Below are 15,811 nucleotides of genomic sequence, written 5' to 3'. Positions count from 1 at the left end.
GACAAAGCAAGAAGGTTATCCAGTAGGATGATTCTCGATGCAAGAGATTGCACTATTTAGGTACTTCACTAGCAGGAACTATTCTTTTGCAAAGAGCTTATTGAACTCCAAACATTATCTTATTTTTATATTGTTATAATAACCCGCTAATTAGATAGGGGCCTAGCCAATAAGAGAGCGCCAGTATGCATGCTTATGGACGGACCCAGAGAGCAGCTTAATAGAGAGAAGTAGCAGTGAGGGCGCTAAGCTGAAGGAAAAGGCTGAATGCCATAGGAAGTTCTCGATGAATAATTCACTTACTTCGTTACTGCTGATTCGACAGTGGTGGATCATAGCTCAAAGAACCTACTCCAGTGAACTTGACTACCATTGGAAATGTCGGTGCCGTATTTCTTTTTCTTGTTTGGATGGTTTAGCCAAATAAGCGAGCTAACCTTTTGACTTATACCCGCGAACTTTATAATGGAAATAGAAAAACTTGATGATAGGAATACTTGAGAGCCAGTTGTTAATGTCTTATAGCCCACGAAGAAGCAAGCTTCCTTGGGAATGGAGAGACCTAGAGGAAGAACAACTTGTCGAGACTAGTAAAGTGGTGGAGGAAGGGGAAATTTCATACTACCTGTAGAACAGAATAGCGCAGCTGTTTTGGCTCGCAATAAAGCTAGGGTCCTGATCGAGCAAGACTACGTCCTATCTATGATTAGAAAAATTCTGAAAAGAAGACTTGTTCCATATGCAAATGCAAGAAACCAGTGCGTAGAGAATGAATCCCTGAATGGTTATAAAGCCATACCCAATCGACTTGGATTGCGTTTTTTTTAAAAAAAATCATATAATTCGAGGTACGGTTCCTCATCTATGGCACCAAATATTTTTAAAATCAACTCGTAATTGAGCCGAACATAGGGCCAATCACCTATAAAATTTTTCACGTACGAATCCAGAGAACTCAAAATGCTTAGTAAAACGACCGGAAGAGAACCTATGAGCGGCAATCCACGAAAAGGAGGTTCGTTAAAGGCATCATATTCAGACATACTCTGCCGTAGCTCATTAGCTACATCAAAGTAGCTCAAAAAACATTTCCACACTTTAGGATATGCATTTACACTTTTTTTTAGGTTTCAAAAAAGCATATTTAGGTCCACACGTGAAAGAACCTCATGAATATCGAGGACTGCTACTGAGTTGACACCATTCCAAGAATTGAATTCATTCCGCAAACCAGGACCTATATCGTTACCAACTCCAGACATAACAGTTTTTCCATAAATATGGACCTTAGGATCGATAAACTTTTGCGCTTTTATTAATAAAACATCCGGTAACGCATCAATGACAATACGATCCTCGAGGGGAATCACAAAATGGCGCCTATAAGTAGGATCACCTTCTAAGACTGGAAAACAAAGAATGTCGTCTTTCGTTACATAACCTGGGCCCTCCCGCCGAGATGGAAAAGTCAAATCAACCAAGTCGTCTATTTTTTTCATTTCATAATTACCATTTTTAATAGAATTGACTAATTCCTCAAACAAGCAACGGATTGAGCGCACTAGCGCGAAAGCGTTAGCACGCGCATCCGTTTTCTTGCTTGATTTTATGCACAATTTTTGAATACTTAAACGTGTACTCTTTGTGCAAACAATTAATCAAATCATCTAAATCTATGGACATATTGATTTTTTCTCTCGGTGCAGAAAACATGATAAACATGGAATGCCAGAGTAATTGAAAGGATAAATGTATTTTCGGCCTTCTCCGAAAGCTCCCGGACCACCTTTTCAAGCCAGATAGCGAGCGATCACTCAGCAATGATACCGCCGGCCGGGAATAAGTACCTATCCCTTACGGGAATCGAACCCATGTCTTCGACATGAAAAGACGATGTCCTAACCACTGGATGAAAGGGACCAAAAAGCAATTCTTCATATACCTAAGAAAAGAGAATAGAAGTGGTTCCTTTTCTTTCTATACGAAATTCGACGATTTCGTTTGTGTTCATATTGGCGATTTCAGATGTGAATGAGGCCAGGCGTCTCCCCTTCCTACGGGTTCCCCAGTGACACATCAACCACGCCCCTTCCTTTTCTCCGATCATAAATAACCTGATCTCTTTCTTTGTCTTTCATCCCCCCGTCCCCTTCTTTCTAATTCAAAAAAGAAAGGGGGGGCGGTAAGGCGCCTATGGTTTGACAGGCTCGCAACTTACAAAGGGCACTCGCTGCTCGCAGGCCTGCTCTTTCTATTATGATTTCTATGTCTATGAAAGCTCCTTTGACTCCAGCCCCATAAGCTATTCTTTCAGCAGCACCTGCACCTACGAGACGACTATTGCTATTATTTTTCATTGCCATTCTTCTTCCTACTTCGAGGGGATCTGTAAAGAGAAGAAATGGACAAAAAAATAAGGTAAAGCCAAGCGAACAATTAAACAACTCGAGTGAAAAAGCCAGGAAAGAAAAGCTCTAACTTGAGTCAAAAAGCCAATAACCAAGATAAAAAAAGCTCGGCGAGCGAGTAGGTTAGGTAAAAGACACTAAGGTAAGTAAGGTAAGGAGGGAAGTTCGATTTTTCAAGGGTGGTTGTACCTGCTTGCCAATTCCAATTCAGAATACGAGAGTGACAAAGCGAAAAGACAAGTTAATATGCCAGAAGAAGAGTAAGAGGTCTACGGCTGGAAGACCTGCTTTCCCCGTACTTGCTCATTCTTGTGATGGATTTCTTACTTTACCTGAATCCGATCTTGAAAGAATTAGCACAGCGGGACTGCTGAGATCACCTCTCCAGGGCATTAAGCCATGTCTTCTCTATGCGGATGATGCCCCCCCCCCTCATTTTCCTAGATCCGAAGCTGCTGCCATTGCTATTATTAAAGGTACTAATGAAGCTCTTTTACCAAGGAAGGTCAACCTCTCCAAATCGGTGTTGTTAGTGACTACGGCTTGCAATAGCGAGCCACTTCGTGTGGCTTTACTGCGTCATTTAGACATAGGAACACGCGTAAGAAACGAATTAATTGTACTCAAACCATACAGTATTTCCTCTTTATCTCATCCCTCCTGTGCTGCCTTCATAGCAGCGCTTACTCACTCTACAGTGAAATGTGATTCTTCGTCATGGGACTTCTCGTTAAGTGGTTGGCAATCCATCAGGAAACTGCGATCTTGCCTGGCCCCAACCTGCCAATAGGAATTTCACTGTCTTCCCGCAATCCTTCTACCCATTTTCTGTTCAATGGTTTCAATACAATAAAAAAAGAAACCATGATATTGAACTGAATCAATGGCATTCCCCAGCTTTGTTTTTGAACTCTGGTGGTGGTGATGAAGTGTTGTAGCCTTGTAGCACCCTTGGATGCACTCCATGCTCTTTCTTATATTTATTGCTCATAAATGGGCATGGCCAAACCTGAGATTTCCTTCCCAAGACTGATTTTATCTTTATTTATAGCCGTACGTAGCTTCTTGTTCTTACTCTCAATCGCTCGAGTCGGTCTAAGAATAAACCACTAAATGGTGCTTGATTCTCCTTAGCCGCAGGTTGATAAAGACGAAAGTACACACTCGATCCTTAACCAAACAACAAGAAGAGGTGAATTTCACTGGTTTTTAGCATTATTGGAAAAAGAACCTAAGGGTGCAAGAGAAGGTTACAACAAAGGGTTTGATCGCTTATCAATTTTGAGTAAAAAGTATTCCTGCCTCTTCTCTGAGTTACGGCCAGTAAGAGTAGTCACAGTCACTCGAAGTTGGCAAAGAAGCTAGCTAGCCACTCTCTTCGTAGAGAAAATAAAAGCAGCTGCTGGATAAAAAATAGTGTTTTTTCGATTCAATAGACCTATGGTCGGAGGATCCCTCCTTCTATCTATACCCCTTTCCTGGGTAGGCCTGGTAAGAAAGCAAATGAATACATAGAGTTTTGAAAGGAAAGAAAGCACATAGCTTGACAAGCAAGCATCCCTTTGATGGATGTGGGAAAGGCGGGTAGGAGAGGACAATGGGGAAGGAGGAATCTCATAAAGTATGCTTTCCAGTCCAACCCCTCAGTACAGCTCAAGGGTTGACTGACCTGTCCGGCGGTCCAGAAGAATCGAAGGCAAGTAAAGGCGATCGACTGCCTACAGATGGTTGAGGAGACGAATCATGAAGGAGGATTGGGGATAAATGTAGATGGCATTTGAGAAGGGTCCAATGGTGAAATTGAAGGTGCACGAGGCGCGATGCGGTGAACTTGTGTTCAGAAAAATACAAAAGGGGCGGGAAACAACTGTAGCTCCTTGATTCCTTACGCAAGTTAGAGCCTTATGAAAGAGGGAAGACTGCTTATTAATAGGCAACTTTTCTTTAGACAAAAAAAACTACTATTTGAGGGAATGCCGCATCCCTTTAATACTCCCTTCGAGGAATTTCTCTCGCGTCCCTGTAGTGATAAGAGCGCGTTCTCTAACAGCTTTGAAGCCCTCGGCTGAAGGCCTGATTGAATAGCAATCTCGTCTGGAACTCCGAGACAAATGGGAACCATGCCAGCACCGCCACCGGGACGAAGATGATGATCCCCATCAGGTACTCAGAGAGCCTTGACAGATCCCCACACCCCAAATGCCTTGACCACCGGTTTACTTGCTTGCAATATCTGTTGTAAAGATCACAAATGGATTGGAGCCTGTGAAATGTTTTCTATAGCAAAGGGATATAAAGAGTTGACGTCATAATAATACAGATTATCACCATATGGCTTGTACGTATCAGCATGGCCTCCATAGTAACCACGCCGAACGAATGCATCCTGGTTACTACTTGGAATATAGATAGGCCCCATTTTGATCGTAATACTTCATTCGATATATTTTTATAGCTAGTGATGACAATGTCAAACATACCCCGATATCCACATTGTATCTAGTCCAATAAATTGATTTAGCCTGAAGCATCACATCACCTAAAAGACTGATATCCAGCTCCATATAATCCAACAATTGGGCTCTATTCTCCTGAAGAGAAGACACTTGAACTTCGTCATGTGCTATTGAGCCTTTTGAACCTAAGTGCGGACATAAAGTCTTAGCCAATGTTTCTATACTATTAGGGAGTAGAGTGTATGAATCTCGTATATGGAACACCAATTTCTTATTCCCCCTTTTTTCCTCAAAATTTCTAACTGGTAAAGCTTCTTGTTCCTCCTCAGCGGTTTGATGGTGTACTCGACCATATGACTGGATAAAAACTTCATTAAGAGATCGAATCGTGAGAAATTCGAAAAGTAAACTATTTTCACGCCCTTGTGAGTAGATCCCAGTTTGGCTATACGCTCTATAAAACCTACCAACATTTTAGTAGTTCTTTGTTTCTGACTACCTTCAAGTCTTTGTCATTTTGGGACATAAAGAAATAAAACAACAATAGGTCTTTGCAATACATCAGTATTTTTCTACAACAAGAAGAAGAGGCAATACATAAGTATTATTCATAAAGGCAATACATGAGATATCTCTACACACCACACCTGAAAAGAAAATACTGAACAAGACAATACTTATGCTCACTACACTCTTGATCAGGAAGTACCAGCTCCTCATAAGTGAGACAATAGAACAGAAGTAGAAGCTACCGGATTCACGCCCGCTAAGAAAACCTCTTCTTCTTTAGATCCTGAAAAAACGAAAATAAGTAAGAAGGAGCAGTAGTAGTAGGAAGCCTTAAGTGACTTCGTTCATTTACGTTGAGATAGACGAGTAACTACCTTTTTCTATTTTAGTCACCGTGGTGGGCAGCCATCACGATGAGCGATTGCTGTTCTTCCAGCAGCGCCTTCTTCCTGTTTTCAAGAATGCGGATTTGGTTCTGAACAAGAACTATATCATCTTGTATGATCACTGCTGGATCGACGAAAGCCAGAAATAAAGGCTCCCCGAGGACACCTAGCATTTGCTCTAGTTCGAGCTTAGTGTTTTCTATATCAGCGATTTCTTGAGGAATCGCTGATAGTCTTGCAGCGATATCCATGGCTTTGACTCTTTCTTTCTTGCCCCGCAAAATATAGAGTGCGCCGAAGCTTCTATTTATAGGCGAGCCTATTCTTTAGCAGAAGAATTTCTTATTAGAAGTCCTTTTTTTAATAGACTGTAACATAGATAATTTGCCCAGAATTCATGTCCTCCATTAGTGTGAAAAAGAATGAATCCCTTGAGTCCGCCCCCCCCCCCCCGGGTATCGACACGCGGCTTAATCCTGATCACATCCTGAGGCAATAATAGAGCGAATAATTCTGAGAGTACTCCACCACGAGCAGCGAAAGCACACTCAGCCAATCCTCACTCGACGGCTCCGTCCTTGCTTAGGAAAAAGTCGAACCACTCGTAGATGGATCTTTTTTTTTTTAGCTTTAGAGCTCACTCTATCAGTCCACAAACACCACACATATTCACGTCATGAAAGATTAGATTCTAGATTTAGGGTATAAAGTATACTATCACATATTCACGTCATGAAAGAATAGATAGCAACCGGTCTCGGCTCTAGTTTTCCTAGAGGGGGTTAAACCCACCCCAGGTAGAGACACTCAGTCTAAGAGAAACGAAGACTGATGGTCATTTGACTTACAGTCTTCGTTTCTCTTTTTTACCCTTATCAGCTCTTGAATGTTGGTATCGATTTGATCATGCCTCCAGCTTACTGGCCGTAAAAATCTCCCGCGACTCTTGGTTGACCACCATGGTCTGCAGCTCCTGCCTTTCTTAACCCTTCCGCTTTTTGGGAAACAGATTATGCTTTCATGTAGAAAATGGAAGGTCTTCACTATATATAAAAGAGCTCTTTACCCTTGGCAATAGAGCAGTGCCTACTTACAGTACCTTTTATCCTTTTTTTATTCCTTTACTATTATGTATATGTATGTGGGTTTACATAACTTTTTATGAGCACAGGGTTTTTTATAATGTAAAATTTGGATAGGACCTTTTCAAAGGTTTACTACGACCAAGAAAGATGTCCCATCAGTTAATTCAGATAGTAAGCAAGAACTAGGTGGATTCAAACAATATTGTTCAGTTCTTTGAATAAATAATAAGACCTTTTTTTGTGCTTTTGTTCAATAGAGCCCTTCCGGTCAACCTAAAGAAAGCCATATGAACCGCTATTTAGTCCTTGAATGAAGAAAGGTAGTAATTTCATCTAGTTGCATTCCATCAAACTAAGGTGGGATTGAAGAAAGGGATTTAGCCTTTTCAAAAAAGAAGCTCTGTCGCTCTCCTAGTTGCTAAAGAATCCAGAGCTCTCTACGCAGCTCTTTCCTCTCAAGTCTTTTCATACTTGTGGACTTGAAGCCAGAAGCTTGATTTCTTTGCAAACTGCGAGGCTTCTATCTAGATGGTTAGGTCACAGGAGCTTTGTGGAAGAAATGGATTTCTAGTAAAAGCTACTGCAAGAGATTTCCAATTGGGTAGATTAAGCCTAACCTGTTAAAATCCGCGAGCCCCTTCTCATATTCGGAACTGGTACAGTAAAAGCTCTTGTGGGCTCGCTCCTGCTACTTGACTCGACCGGACGGGAGAGGTTGTTTAAGAATCAAGATAGGCACTCAGAAATCAAGAGTAAGATAGACGTCTAAGAGATCAAGATGCAGCCGGTGGAAGATGGCATCAAAATGCAAATAGATATGTTCGGTAGTCAACAGTTCTTTCTTCTCTCAAAAATGTGGTAATTAGGCTGCCTCTATGGGGTACAATAAGTGGTTAGTTGGCTCCCTGTATGGTTGGTACCTGCTTTCCCGTAAGTCCGTACGGAGAATCAATAAAGGCATCCGCAGTGGAATCAAACTCATAAGGGACAGGATCACCACCATTCGGTAGACCAAACACCCTATGAACACTGTCGGCGCTCACAGCAATACGTCCTCTACCAGGGAGAACAAGTTCTGAAGTAGTTGCATCATAATTATTCATGAGAAAGTGCTCAAACCAGCAGGTAGAGTTGTGCGACCCAATTTTCAGGAGACCTCCAAACTCAACTCCATTCACCCGTGCCTTCTGGTCAGGCTTCATACCCTTGTACAAGATGGATAGCAACGCTGAAGCACACTAGCAAGAGCATTGTAGCACAGGCTGCCAGCCAATAACTAACTCATACGAAATTAATGGAGCACAGTAGCGCTTTCCCCTGTGCATCACTCACATCAACTATCAACTCTTTATCTATGTCAATTCTTGATTGACAGACAAGAAGGAGTAGGCGGCAGTGGTGAACAATCATCGGTATCCTTCTTTTCCCCATAAACAAGCACGGCTTTTGTGATTGTTCTTGGAATATCATACTCCGACTCGCGTAAATGCAGCTTCACCAGAGGGTACGGAATCGGAAGACTCACTTGTTTAATCATATAAAGTGAAAGAAGTTCTCCTATCATGGATTGTGAATGGCTCAAGTGATTGCTTGGTTGGGTCAGTCCGGTTCTCAGAGAATCCATGTGTTTCGTGCTTCGTGTTAGCTTGTGAGTAAACGGCTACTGTTTTCTTGACTCTCCTTGTTCTGGCCTCGCTTGCTTGCATTCCTATACTTCCTCAAGGTATCAATGAAACAGGCAATCAAGATCTAGTTGAGCAAGGCATGAATGATAATTGATGTGACTAATCTCCCTGTTTGCTTCTTCCTTCATCCGAGCTGGGCACGTACTCCGATTTTGAACTTAGTTTGGCTAGATTCGAATGCCTTTTCTCATTTAATACGACATCTCTTGATACCTTTCACTCCTATTGGTCAGACAGTTCCGGGCTTATCAAGTGGTACTGAAATAGGGTAAAATTCAGTTTAGTAGAAAGGAAGGAAGAAAGTGAAGAAAGATGGGATCAAATTGTGAATGTTCTTGGTTCGCATCTTGCTTTTTGGGCGTGGTTTCGCAATGGAGCTAGAAAGATTGGTCAACTACTTCTTAAACCCAAGCAAGCTACTTTGACTACTTTACCTAGCCCAAGCTAGACTTCAAACTTACTTTCTTTATTTAGCTCTTAAGCCTTTTTCTACCGACCGAACATGAAGAAGCTCACGGAAGAAGTAAGTCATTACGGTTGGCAGCGATTGACTTTCCGTTGAAGTATTTTCTTACCTGTTGTATAGAAGTCTTCATTTCAGTCCTCCTAGTGGCCATTGCTCCTAGTATGAGTAGTTGTGATGGGCTGCGAGTTCCCAGGGTGACGAGCCTTTAGCATCCAGATTGGGCAATACGAGATAGATTGATTTACTTCGAGGACAGTCTTTCTTTTCCAAGCGAGAAAGTGCAAGTGTTTCTATTTTCACAAGTGAAGATATTGAAAAGCATATCCGAAAGCAAAGAAATATTACCTGGGCGTTGTACGCCCTTCTTGTTTTTGAATCACGGAAATGCAGAGGTTTTAATTAGTGCTTACCTGCAGTCCACCATTTCTTTGAACCTTGTCAATGATCGAATTTACAGATATGAACTGAGTGCCATTTGATGAGTAAGATCGAACAAGGGAGAGGGATATGGAAAGGATGAAGTAATGAAAGAGGAAGTCATTGCTAGTAGTAACGACTTGTCACGATCCATTGGTTCATATAGAATCCATGTCCTAGGTCTATCAAAAAACATTCTTTTCACTACGCGTATATAATAAAATAGAGTGAAAGGGTCCACCCCGAAACCAAGGGGGTACTAACTAACAGCTGAGTCCTCTCCGAACCGCAGGAGATAGTTGCCCATCATTCGGCTCACCAACTTCACTTGCCTCTAAGGGGGGCTCGCTCTGGGCGGGTTCGGATCACTTACTATACACGGCCCTACGAAGGGGTTAGGAGCGTTTTCAAGATGATTCTTTCTTTGTTGAGACGAAAAAGGTCTTTTCGATTTCAAAATGTGAGTCTGTTTTGCCCACTTTATCCATCCCCCTCTATCAAAATGATCAAAAAAGCATTTAAAATGCTTCTTATTCCCATGTTTGATCTTATCCATCTCTGCCCCGCTTCCATGTGGGCAGAGACCCCTGTAGAGAATGAAGAGGAGCCAAGGATCTTACTCTCAAGAGTGCTTCGATAGGCTCCACTCTCTCCCCTGAATAAGTCAGGCTCCGTTAGCCTGGGCTGAGATGGGGATAACGAGTCGACGATTGAAGCCCCCAACGTTCTGCCAGACACTGGACAGGGGTAAGCTCCGTAAATGTGTAGAGCCAAGTGTAGTGTGGTGTAGTAGTAGGCACTTCTAGGCCCCTTCCCGGCTACTGGATCACTCCAGTGCTTCGGGTACTACGGACCCTCTGCCATCCATTGCAGCAGAGCTGTTTCATGAGTGGGGGGGCTAAGCGCAGTTCTTTGAATCAAAGGTTTTATGAAATCGAAATCGATTCTTTTTTAGATATCTTTTGCAATCAGCCCCAAATCCTTGATTTGGCCAGGAAACAAAGCACTGCTTTGGGCCCAGGAAGCGAAGGGAATGAGCTCGGCTGCTTCTCCTCCACACTTCTTTATTTCTCCGTGCCCCTTCCGCATGCGCTTCGCACGCCATTGGCGCTTTGCTCTCCTCTTATTTCTTCATTGGAGGGTTCGGATGGACTTCGCCATTCTTTCCCAACGAAAATGGAAAGTGCTGTATCACATCGAGATGTCGATTCGTTTTCCGCCCCAAATGAGATAGGGAATTAGTCACCTCTGTCCCTTCATCTTTATGAAAGGAATCAAGGCCCGGCCCAGCTCGCGTCGTTCCAACAACCGACGAGGAGCATCTCAGTATACGATCGCGCGCAGTAACTGGGAGTCCTATTACACCTAAGGCCAATTTCCATTCACCAAACCCAGGTTCATCTCGTGTAGTGATTGTGGACTCGTACAAGGATATGGAGTCGACGGTTGATGTATCAGACTCGACCCTGTCTTTCGTAGCATGCATTCCCATCTGTGTTGCAACTGATTCGGTAAGCTACGTGTCCGGTGCACGGAAAACTGCCTTCGGTCTCCCAACCTTACTCATGGCAACCTTCCGGCCGCCCAACAACCTATAACGCTAGTCACTACTCCCACTGGGGCTAGGAAGTAAGCCCCACAACCCAAAGCGGCGAAGAACAAATAGAATTTGCTACAAAAGCCGGCTAACGGGGGTATTCCTGCGTATGAGAACATTGTAATGGAGAAGGTCATAGCCAAAATAGGATTCGTTTTGGCTAGAGTGCCCAAATCCGCTATATATTTGACACGGGTTTGCCGTAATGCTGGAACTATGGCGAATGCATCTATCGTCATTGATGCAAAAATAAATATACCAATTAGTAGTGATTGAATTCCTTCTATGGTTCCACATGAGAAACCAGTATAAATATAACCTACATGTCCAATCGAACTATGAGCTAGAGGTCTTTTGACTTTCGTTTGGGCCATGGCGGCCAGTGCTCCTAAGATCATAGAAGCAATGCTGCAGAAAAAGAAGATTTATTGTAATGTACCCCCATAGGAAGCAACAATAGAAACACGTGACATATTTGCAGAAATAGAGATTTTAGGCGTAATAGAAAGGAATGCTGTCACCGGGGTGGGTGAACCCTCATAGATATCAGGTGCCCACATATATAGAGTCAAAAGAGAGATTGAGTCCGAGGGAGAGGGGGCTTTTCTTGGGGCTCGAGAGATTGAATAGATAGGGCCCCACAAGTTGTTAATTCGCCGCTGGGGAATTCACACAAAAGGGAAGGACTTATTCTCAACGAAAAAAGTGCTCTCTAAACCGAACATGAAAGTTGTTTTCCATCAGACGGCTGTTCACGTAACTCCACTCTCGGCTTGGATTATATATCCATTTGGTCCGCTCCCGGCCATTCCACACGCTGCCTAGCAGAGACGTGGTTATCTGAAGTGGATTCTCTCTTTTGTAGTAGATGCCGAACCTGCTGCTCAGTGGGCGGGCGCGGCAGCTACATGGACCCCTTTCTTTATGTTGTTGCCAGCGCTTTCCCGGGCCAAGCCGGAATTCTTTATTAGAACGTCGGCAGGCAAAGCCCGAAGGAAGGCAGCTATCCCCTCGGCCTTCTTCCTTTTCCATGAAAACCAAATCGACATCTCAATCTCCAAAAGTGTTTTCCTTACCCGGAAAATCCCACCCCCCCTTCGTCGAGCCTTTCCTTTAGTGGTAAGGGATATGCACTTTATCTGAACGTTGGTAGGCATTCCGGAATTCTCCTTTTTGGGCCCCGGGTGAACATAGGCTCAAACATGATTGGAGGGGTCCCAGCTACGCCATGCGTTAAATACAAAAAAAAGCCTCTGGGAAGCTGCAGGGATTACAAAAAGAGGGTGCTTTCCTGTGTTTCACTGAAAAAAGGACAAAGGAGAAGACGCTCTTCGACTTTCTTTCTTCCTCCCGCGCCCGCCTAAGCCTGGCCTAGCCCGCGTTAGAGGGGAAGATTAGCAAAGCGGAAAAAGAGAGGGAGGGGGAGCTGCATCTTATTCTCTTCGCGAGAACTTCAGGATCGGAGAAGCATTCGGAAGGGGCGAGGCCTTCATTTTGTTGGCAGAAGCAGAAATGATCCAATCCATTCGAGGCTTCGGGGAACCCAAAAACGAACTCTGTTTACTTTTTTCATAGATAGATGATATATATAGGAATAATATATACATCCCTTTACTTTAGATGTCTATGTATCTATTTTTTAATCATCTCCCGATTATCTTTTTTTTTCTAGTTCGCACTGCTCTTTCTCTCTAAATTGCATCAAAGAAAATAGAGAGAGAGCAGATGGATCCTATCCCCTATAACGAACACTCATTTCTATCTATTGATAGAAAAGAAAGATCTTCGTCACGGACTTTGCCTTTGTTCTATTTTTTTTTAGATTTGAGGAATTCCTCATATCCAAGGCAGCTCCCCACAAACACCCCACCTCTAAAATATTTGTCTTTGAAATATGGTGACTATATGTATAGATTAGTTTTAAAAAATACTTTAATAAGATTATGTATTTGTTAACACTTGTATACGTATTAAGAGATTTTTTACCGTTCATCATGTTTCCTGGTACCTGCCGGTACATGCAATCCAGGCCATCCATTTCATTCCATCCAACGGCTGGGGAAAAATGGTACATGGTAGTACTTCCCACGTGTTCATTAACCATTAAAGGAGGTACTAACTGAAAAAGGTAATTATGTAAATTTCCTATCTTCTTCCTCCTCTCACCGTGTCTGCCTTTTCTTATCTCGGATGGCCGTGCTCTCGCCGACAGCCTCGCCAATATGCCATCTACGCCGTCGCATCCGCCTTGCCGCACACCTGGCATCGGTGTCGCCGCCGCCACCACCTCCACCTTCGCACTCATCCGGAGCTGCCGCCTCCGTCTCGTCGAGCACTCAGCTCTATCGTGTTCCCTAGCACCCGACTTCTCCGCCTCCCTCCGGCGAGGGGCGGCGTTGCCGCGTTGGTGGCTGTGGATAGGTTGTACCAGGCACCTCGGTAGCGATGGCACTGTCGCTCCTGGGCAGATAGATGTGGACTGGTTGCGGGGATGGAGAAAAAGAAATCGGTAGCGGCGGGGGCGTGGGTGCGGGATGGCTACTCGATGATGCATGCGCCGCCACCGGTGAAGGAGACTGTGCGCCGGTGGTTCCACCGCTGTGGGGGCACATATGCGAAGGGAGAAAAAAAGAGCGAAGAGATGAGAATGCGGCAGGCCGGCGGCGCGAGGAAGGAGATGGATTCGTGCGGTTTCGCTTATCTTTTCATTGTTTCGCTTATTCCCATCGTACCACCTTATGATGGACTGACGGATTTATTTCACAGAAGTAAAACCCTAAACATAAACATATTCTGTGGTGATCCCAGGGTTTACTCTATCCGTTTAGGGTTTTTGATCGGGGGGGTCACGGAAATCTAGAAATTTTGGTCCGAAATTTTAAACAAAATTTAATTGAATTTAAACAAATATTACCCAAATTAATGAAAAAATTCAAAAATTCAAAAATTTCGGCCAAATTAATATCGTATCGGGGGGTCGCCGAAATGACCGAAATTTCGGTCCAAAATTTCCAACCCTGGGTGATCCCCCTGCCTTCATTCGGCAACTTCTTGTAACTATTCTTTTTGAACGAATAAAGCTAGCTGTGAGAATTTTAAAAAAAACATATTATGTGGTGATATTATCTCTAGGACATATCATTAAGTCGATCAGAAACAAAAAGCCAAGCAAGTTAACAAAGTTCATGCGAAGAACTAAATTAATGCCGTGCATATATAGCCTATGCATCACTTGTGCTTGCTGCACTTGACGCCGCCGGTGACCGCCGGCGTGCCGTTGCCCGGCGGCGGTGCGAACTGCAGCCAGCAGTCGTACTCGTAGTAGTAGGTGGTCTTGGTGGGCCAGAACCTGTACGTCAGCGTCGTCTTCACCCTCACGTCGAGGTTGAACGCCCCCGCGGCGCGCTCCCTCGCGAACGCCTCCGCCACGGCGGCGCTGACGTTGCTCGCCCGCCCCCGCAGCACCGGGTACACCGTGCGGTGGCGCCGCGTCCGCAGCTTGAAGCTGGGCAGCGTGTCGTCGGAGGGGCCGAGCTTGTCGCCGCCGTAGTAGAGGCCCACGGTGAGGTGGCCGAACCGGATGCTGTAGACGCGGTGGTCGTTGAAGAAGGACATGTTCAGCGCCAGGTCGTAGCGCAGCGCGGTGGCAGTGGCGGTGGCGTTGCCGGCTGCCGGTGATGCGAGGTCGAAGACGGCGAGGGCGGCGGCGTCGATGTGGGGGCGGACCTTGTAGGGGCGGTAGTAAATGGACCAGAGGAGGAAGAGGCATATGAGGGAGGCGATGAAGTTGAGCACCGTCTTGCAGGTGAACACGGCGATCTTGTTCGCCCATGACTTACGAGGGCGATGGCGAAGACGACGACGAGGTCCGGCGGCCTGATCCGTCGTACTATATATACCTTCTTGCGTGGGAGCCTCGCCGGGTTTAGGCGGTGCGGCGGCCTCCGTCGTACCTTCTTCCGGCATGCCGGCGTCGTTAGGTTTAGGCAGGGCGGCCTCCGGCATGTCGGCGCTAGCTCAGCCTCTAGGCTCTAGCTAGCAAGCGAGATTGAATCGAGCTCGAGCTAAGCTGGAGAAGCTATTAGTAGCAAAGAAAATTTTTTACTAAGTTTTTGACCATTCATCTTATTAAAAAATTTAAGCAATTATTTATTCTTTTTATATCATTTGATTTATTGTTAAATATACTTTCATGTATACATATAGTTTTACATATTTCACAAATTCTTTTTAATAAGACGAACGGTCAAACATGTGCTAAAAAATTAACGGCGTTACCTGTGAGTACATTGTGCATGAAGCCTTAATTTAGAAATGACATCGACAAGAAGGTGAGTCAAGAAAACAAGTGTGTTTCCATTCTGTCAAGAAATTTAACAACGGCCTATTTGGTTGGACGGAGTTTTTAAGAGAGATTGGGAGTTTAGAGGGATAAGACTATTAAGTATTTTGTTTGGTTAAGAGACATGGAAATTTTGGTGGGATGGGGATGAGGAATTGAGGAGGGAACTCCCTCATTTTCAATACCTGGGTAGGGACAGGTAATTGGGAGGGAATTCCTCCTCTACTTTGTCTAAGCAAATCTCAGCAACCATTTTTATTAAGGGAAAATTTGAACCATGCCACACAAATTTTGCAAAAAATGTGTTATGCCACCCTGACCCACATGTCATTGACTCATGTGGGTTCTATATGTCATTGAGATACGGGTAGCATATATCAAATTTTGTAAAATTAGGGTGGCATGGTTCCAACAAACCCTTTTATTAATGATCTAATCTCCAACTAAACTCCTCTATCA

At 44.1% G+C, this 15,811-nt stretch overlaps 1 protein-coding gene and 1 pseudogene across 1 annotated transcript; both read right to left on the bottom strand.

Annotated features, from left to right (window-relative positions):
- Positions 1 to 9,412: 9,412 nt before the first annotated feature.
- LOC127773138 (NADH-ubiquinone oxidoreductase chain 2-like) lies at positions 9,413 to 12,386 on the bottom strand (annotated as a pseudogene).
- A 1,852-nt stretch (positions 12,387 to 14,238) lies between these two features.
- Positions 14,239 to 15,015, bottom strand: LOC127773423 (uncharacterized). Its single transcript, XM_052299485.1, has one exon. It carries the CDS (start codon positions 15,013 to 15,015, stop codon positions 14,239 to 14,241), a length of 777 nt encoding a protein of 258 aa, XP_052155445.1.
- Between the last annotated feature and the right edge of the window lie 796 nt (positions 15,016 to 15,811).

Source organism: Oryza glaberrima, chromosome 5 (assembly GCF_000147395.1).
Source record: "Oryza glaberrima chromosome 5, OglaRS2, whole genome shotgun sequence".
In the NCBI taxonomy this organism is placed as follows: domain Eukaryota; kingdom Viridiplantae; phylum Streptophyta; class Magnoliopsida; order Poales; family Poaceae; genus Oryza; species Oryza glaberrima.
The sequence above is the reverse complement of the archived record's forward strand: the minus strand, read 5'-3'. Positions and strand labels throughout refer to the sequence as shown.